At 54.8% G+C, this 6,704-nt stretch overlaps 1 protein-coding gene across 1 annotated transcript; it reads right to left on the minus strand.

Annotated features, from left to right (window-relative positions):
• Window positions 1-2,385: 2,385 nt before the first annotated feature.
• On the minus strand, window positions 2,386-3,856 carry LOC136153229 (heat shock transcription factor, X-linked member 3-like). The gene is made up of 2 exons (XM_065914852.1): window positions 3,371-3,856; window positions 2,386-2,979 (listed from the first exon to the last, which is right to left on the minus strand). Exons 1-2 carry the CDS (start codon window positions 3,854-3,856, stop codon window positions 2,386-2,388), a joined length of 1,080 nt encoding a protein of 359 aa, XP_065770924.1.
• Window positions 3,857-6,704: the final 2,848 nt, after the last annotated feature.

Raw genomic sequence — 6,704 nt, forward strand, 5'->3', positions numbered from 1 at the left:
GAATTTGGAGATCATTATGTCAGGCTCTCGGCCTTTGTGGTTCTGTGTTTCTGCAACCACACATGAGGCCCTGGGAGTCCTGGGGGATGAAGTTCAGCTGTCTGTCCTTTGGAAAGCCTTATGTGGGTATTGTCTTAAATGGTGTCAAGACCCTGGAAACCTGGTGGTGGCCCATGCTATGTGGCCACTGCCACTGTGCCCTGGCCATCCACATCGCACGCTGGGAATCTGAAGACTCAGCCTGGTGGGAGATGCTGGAGCAGAGGCTGGGGATGAGCCCCGCCCAGACCCAGGCCTTGCTGCAGGACGGGGACAAGTTCGGCTGTGGAGTGATCCTGGGCAAGTGACACCCTGCCCCACGCTGCTTATACGGCCGTGATGCTGCCCTAGATCCCAGCTGGGTTGTGCTTGTTTGTTTTCTATTGAACCAGTTGGTGGGGTAGGTGGGGCTGAGGCCCGAAGTGCCTACTACCTCTCTGGGCCTCAGTCCCGGTTCATGCTCTGAGGCACGGGCACAACCAGCTCTGCACATGGCACTTGTCTCTGTGTGTGTCCCCACACGTGTCAGTGTGCCTGGCAGAGACCATGAGAGGCAGGAAAGCACCTAGCTTGGTTCCATACCCCCACTGCCTGCAGCAAGTCCCCTGACTCCCAGGGGTGAGGCTGCACAGCAACACCTGTCTGCTGGTAAATCCCTTAGGGACCTGATGTCTGTGGGCCCCTGCAGGGGCCCTCCTGCTCTGTCCTCGCGGCCTGCAGTAGGCAGACTGAGAGCTGCCTATGGCCTGGTGGGTTCGTGGAGCACCAGTCCTCTCCCTTTCATTTCTCACCCTCCCTCACTTGGCCTCACCCGAGTTCTCTTTGCTGAGGTGAGCCCCTCCAAAATGCTCAGCCAGAGGACCCAGTTCACCTCGGGTTCCCTCCATGATATGGTGTTAGTCTCAAGCAGGTGCAACTTTGAATGACCTTGTTCTCATTCTGTGTCCTGTCTTTGCACACAGGTCTCGTGGTCATTGGGGGCACTTTGCTTTGTCCCAAAAACCTAGATCCTGACCAGGTGGAGGAGCTGGAGAATCAAGGCCTGCTACCCGACCTGCAAGAGAAGTAACATGACTGCTCGCCAACACCCACTGGCTGTTGCAGCCCATCCCAGGGGGCAGGTGGGAGGGGAGACACCTTCCAGGTGGACATCTCTGAGCACCTGATCCTCTTTGGGCAGGAGGCCTGTCCAGACTGGACTCTCAAGAGGAAAGTGACCAAGAGACCAGCACATGCTGATACCACGCAGTTATTGCCGCGCTCTGGACTTGCCCATCTGATTCTGTCTGAATCAGCCCCATGCTGTGGTGCCCACTTGGTGCGGGGCCAGGGGCAGGAACTCCCGTCACAGGATGCTGCTCTGGACTCAGCAAAAGACTCTGGGACTTTGACCTTTATGAAATGATGGCGTTGCCACTCGTTTTGGCCCTGCTGGGTCTGTGTGGTTGAGAGAAATGTGTTGTTAGGAAACCGGTTAATGTTTTTCCCTCTCTGTTCTGGTCCAATCTCCCTGATATTGGAACAGTGTCCCAGGGGTGACAGGGTAAGGCTGGGGACAGGGCTGTGCATTGGCAGGCAGAGAGGCCCACAGGCCCAGAAACAGGCCACAGTTTATCCTTGCACATGACCCTTGTCTATTGTAAAGTGTCCCTTGGCTGTCAAAGTGTGTGTGTTGGACGCAGTGCCTGGCCGCCTCACGTCCAAAGACAGACTCCTATGTATAGCTGTGAGGGCAGAGCGACAAGGGCTGGTGTTCACCTTGTCGAAACCTTGTACTTGTCTTTGGGTTTGGGGTAATGTGTTTGCAAAGCCCTTGGCGGGTGGGGTGACCCTGCCTTCCAGTCAGCCTCCGGAGGGGGGGCCTGGATCAGGAGCTGGGATGCTCAGCTGATGATCAGAAACTTGTGGCATCATCGGGATACTCAGGAGGAGCCCCTTCTGCTGCAGGGTGCATGACTCATGGAAGGTGACACCCCCAAGGTCAGGAGTCCAGCTGGGCCATCTGCTGAGTGACAGGAAAGGCCCAGGGACCAGTCCACCCTGGGTTCACCTCAGCGCTCAGCTCATGGGTCAGACCCTTGGATGAGCCTGTGAAATGCTGCTGTTTCAGATGAAAAGAGACCATGGGGACTGAACTGAAGCCTGTCTGGTGCATGGGCGTCCAGCCTCATCTGGTTCACCCTGTGCCATGTGTGAATACAAAGGGCAGATAGAAAGAACACAGGTTTGCAGTTCTCACTTGATTGTTTATTTACTCCAGTGGAGTTTTGCTTTACATTATTAGAGCCAGACATCTATTTTTGATTACAAGAGAGTGCTTTTGAGTGTTCCTAGGGATCTGGCAGCTCAGGGATTGGACTTTTTCTTGGCCTGCTCACAGAGGGTGCACTTATGATCTGAGGAATCTCCCTGCTCCTCCTCTGACTCAGGGGCCTCATCTGGGGCCATGACTAAAAGGCCTGCCATCAGGCTGGAGTAACAAGTGTTGTACAAAGTCATCACCGATTCATTATCTGGGTACACTGGGGGCCTCTCAGGCAGTTCCCCTGGGCTGTCCCTTCCAGCAGTAGCTGGGGACACAGATGTGGCACTGTTGGATGGGCTTTCTCCACTGGGGCCACCCTGCTCACTGGGGAGATGGTTTCCCCCAGCCTGGCTGGCTACACTACCCATAGACCAAAGGTCAGAAAACACAAATGAGCACTGGCTGGGGGTTCTGCAAGCAGTGGGCATTCCCTTCTGGACTTTGTTGCCAACCTCTTGGGTGAACTCGTTGTGGTGGAGTCGGGGAGAGTGTCTGGTCGCCATCACTCGCTTCTTTCTCTTTGGGGTCTCTGTTGTTCCAGTGGCAGGTTGAGAAGTTGTTCTGGGGTTGCCTTTCCTCTGTATGTTCTGCAGGAGGAGAGGCTTGTCTCTCTGAAAATTGGAGTTGCGATAGATCTGAAAGGAAATGAATCACTTTAGCCATGAGAGGGGCGAAGAGCCCTTCCTTGCCGCACTCTCCCCACAACCATGGGGTCGTGCATGTGTATGGAGACAAGGTCTCTTCATTCCTGGCAGGTTATGAGGTTCTGGAATGTCACTCCTTAGAGCTCCCCCGGGGCCATCCTTGCTTGAGGTGTTCCCGACCCTCCCTGACATCAAGTGGCCCCTCAGGATCTGGCGTCACCACCAAAGATCCTAAGGGGGGGTGGTGGTGGGACACGACAGACCCTGCGTTCTCCTCTTTCCTTAACCACTCTCTCATGAGAACAACATTCTCCTGGGAAATGAAACCCATCAGCCCTCAGCTCATCTAGTCTAGTCTCCCCAGAAGGGCGTTCTACATTACCATCAACTTCTTTCTTCTTTCAGAGCGACCTGAAGAGCGAATTTTTCTGAACCCGTATAGGTTCAGTTCACGAATGAAGCTCTTTATGCTGTCTGTCTCGCAGATCTGATCGACGCCTCTGCGCTGGAGGACCTCCATCTGGAAGAGATCTGCCTCGATGACCACCATGTCTCCCTTATCATTCCAGTGCACAGAGGTGAAGGTCACATCCTCCACGATCCTCCAGAGCTTCCTGGGGAAGGACAGCCCAAAGCTGGCATTGATCTCATTCTCGTTGGCCATTTCTGGGTTCAGGCCCTCTGGGGGCAGATTGTCATGGAGGCCTGGATCTGGGCTCTCAGGTTGGTCTCCCTGCTTTTCCAAAGCCTCCCCTGAATCCACATTTGGATCTGGGGAGGAATCACGGGGGTCCCCTGCTGAGGGCTCCCCATCAGTAGATGGGGCCAGCAGCGCTGCCTGTGCCTCATGGGAACTCTGACTAGCCATTGAACCAATCGAGCTCAGGAGCATTATCTACCCAAGCAGTGAATGCTCAAGGCAAACAGGCCTCAGACCAGGGTCGGGGTGCTCCATAAATACTGTCTGGAGATTCTAGAATCTGAGTCATGGGACAGGCAGCCAATTAGGGGATCAGCTTCCTTATTGTTTCATGATGTCACAGAGGTGATGTGGAGAGGCAGCCCTGGCCCAGTGTGGGCGAGGGGGCATGGGGATGGAGATGGGATCCCCAGCTTGTCTCTTGTCTGAAAGTACAGAAAAGTTTGTTTCAGGTTGCCTGCAAAGGCTCCCATCTGCTGCCAGGTGCCTTGTTTCAGGGGGCCAGGCCCTGGATGGGTTGACAAATACACCCCTGGCTCCACTGCCCTAACAATGTGCAGACCTGTGGCTGGCTTCTGCTGAAGGGCCAGGCCATGGCAAGTCCTGGGTCTATGAACACCAAGGGAGAACCCAGGGGTCAGATGGGACCTTGGTGACTGTCCCTCCCAGAAGATGGGATCTGTAGCAGACTGATTGGCCTTTCCTGAGTTGGTGGCCCCTCCATCCTTTCCCCTCTTCTGGCTTTATTGTCTTCCAGCTGACTGCTGCTGGTTGGTCAGTCCAGCTCAGTTGGCCCCAAAGTCAGAGTCCTGTTGTCCTGCCCCCACCGACCCCCAGGTCGAGCTCTCCCCAGAGTAGGGCTGTGCTCAAGCACAGTGCGAGTGACCTCATATTCCACTTGACCGTCCCCAAGCACCTGAGACACAGAATCCCCAGGATGCTGTGTGGGACGGCAAACCAGACGTCCACTGATCTTGCAGTCTCCCGAGGTCTGCCCACCCCCAGATGGCATCCCACTGCAGATCACACGCTGTTGTCTTCAGTTTCCAATTTTTCCATAAACACCACTCTGGTGGCCCTAGCGCGTTCATTTTGGGAACACCTGCATGTGCTTTTCCCCTCCCCAGAGCCCCAGATTCAGACTCCTTGGTGGTTGCTTTAAAGCCCTGTTTCCTTTTGTCAGTGGGGTGCTTGGGCTTCTGCTACCTGCAGTCCTGGCTGCCCACATCCAACTTGAGTCTATTTGGATAACTAACCTTTGAAGTACTTGATTGGGGGCTCAAGGTACAGACTGTTGTGTTGAAAACAAGCACTTCACTGGTCCTCTTCAAGGCCAGCTCTGATCTTCCCCGCCCCTACCCCTCTCCTAACCTCCACTCTGGACCTGTTCTCGGTTACCCAGATGGCAGGTCCATGAAATGATTTTGTTGGGTTAGGTGCTTTTCAAGGGCCCTCCTTTACACACACTCACTCCCAGGGACATGTCTGACTTGTTGAGCTATATGTGACCAAAGGAAACCCCCGTCTAACTGTATTTGAAAAAGGATGAGAGCCTGGGTGTGGGACTGGATGAAACCCGAGTGAGAATCACCAGTCTTCACTGCAAATAAACAGTAGAGCAGTGGGTTTGGAGATGCGTGTTCTCTGGGACTTCTGGGCCACTGTTCTTGAAAATCACCATGTAGGAAACAGACTGGCACCTTGGAAAGGCCCATATTCAAGGACCCTAGGACACTGTCTCCCAGTTCTGCCAGTAGCAGGGTCATTTTCCCTGTGTGAGGGCCAGTCCTTGGTGTCTTAAAGGGGAGAGCTAAGAGGGTATGGAAGAAGCTCTCCCAGGGGCCTTTCTGCCTAAGGACTGGATGAGCTCCAGGCTTCAACTTGGGCTTCCCCTAGCCTTTCTTCAGTTCCTCTGACTGGGACATGACTCTGAAGGCTGTGAGTGTCGGTGAGGGCCCCTGGTGACTCCTCCAAAGGGAATAGAAGATCATGGCATCTGCGGGCAGCCTAGCTAGGTGGCCTTTCTTGCCTCCTCCATGCTCGGTATCCCTCCTCGCCCACTGGATCTTGACGGAGCTGGCTTTTTTGATCCCACTCCTCCGGGCACCACCCGGGCCCTGGCAGTGGGTTTGTGTGGCACCAAGGGAGTCTTTGTCAGCCATGGCTCAGACACTTGTGTAGTGCACACACAAGCCCTCATGATGCCCAGTTCAGTTCAGTTCAGTCACTCTGTCGTGTCCGACTCTTTGCGACCCCATGAATTGCAGCACGCCAGGCCTTCCTGTCCATCACAAACTCCCGGAGTTTACTCAAACTCACGCCCATCAAGTCGGTGATGCCATCCAGCCATCTCATCCTCTGTTGTCCCCTTCTTCTCCTGCCCCCAATCCCTCCCAGCATCAGGGTCTTTTCCAATGAGTCAACTCTTCGCATGACGTGGCCAAAGTACTGGAGTTTCAGCTTCAGGATAAGTCCTTCCAATGAACACCCAGGGCTTATCTCCTTCAGGATGGAATGGTTGGATCTCCTTGCAGTCCAAGGGACTCTCAAGCGTCTTCTCCAACACCATGATGCCAAAGGCCTGCATTTCTCAGCCTCACTCTCCTGCCCGTGTGCTGTGTGTCCCTGCCCTGGTTTCCCCAGACCAGAGACCCTCCAGCTGCTCCCCTCCCTCACTGTGGTTGGGGAGACCTGGAACCTCAGGGATCTGCCTCTGTTCCCTTCCCTCCCATATCAGAGGAGGCTCCTGTACGGGCCTTATCCCAGTGGCCACTGGGACCATACAGTCAGGTCCTCCATCCTCCCACTCAGTGAGGAGCTGGTCAGCCTTGCAGGTTCAGTTGGGCAAGAGGCCCCATGGCAGCAGCAGGGACAGGGTATCACCTTCATGTGGGAGACACTGGGACTGGATAGAGATGCCAGCCCCTGGCAGAGTCACTTCTCAGCAAATCACAGAGCAACCCCACAGTGCTTCTGATTCTCCTTGTCCCCTTTCTTACACAGGCCTCCTTTCTGT

The sequence above is a fragment of the Muntiacus reevesi genome, chromosome X, assembly GCF_963930625.1.
Source record: "Muntiacus reevesi chromosome X, mMunRee1.1, whole genome shotgun sequence".
Classification (NCBI taxonomy): domain Eukaryota; kingdom Metazoa; phylum Chordata; class Mammalia; order Artiodactyla; family Cervidae; genus Muntiacus; species Muntiacus reevesi.

Coding starts and splice junctions, on each gene's coding strand:
- LOC136153229 (XM_065914852.1), bottom strand. CDS start 3,856: ATGGCTAGTCAGAGTTCCCATGAGGCACAGGCAGCGCTGCTGGCCCCA. Junction 2,980..3,370: donor AAAGAAGAAAGAAGTTGATG/GTAATGTAGAAC, acceptor ATTTCCTTTCAG/ATCTATCGCAACTCCAATTT.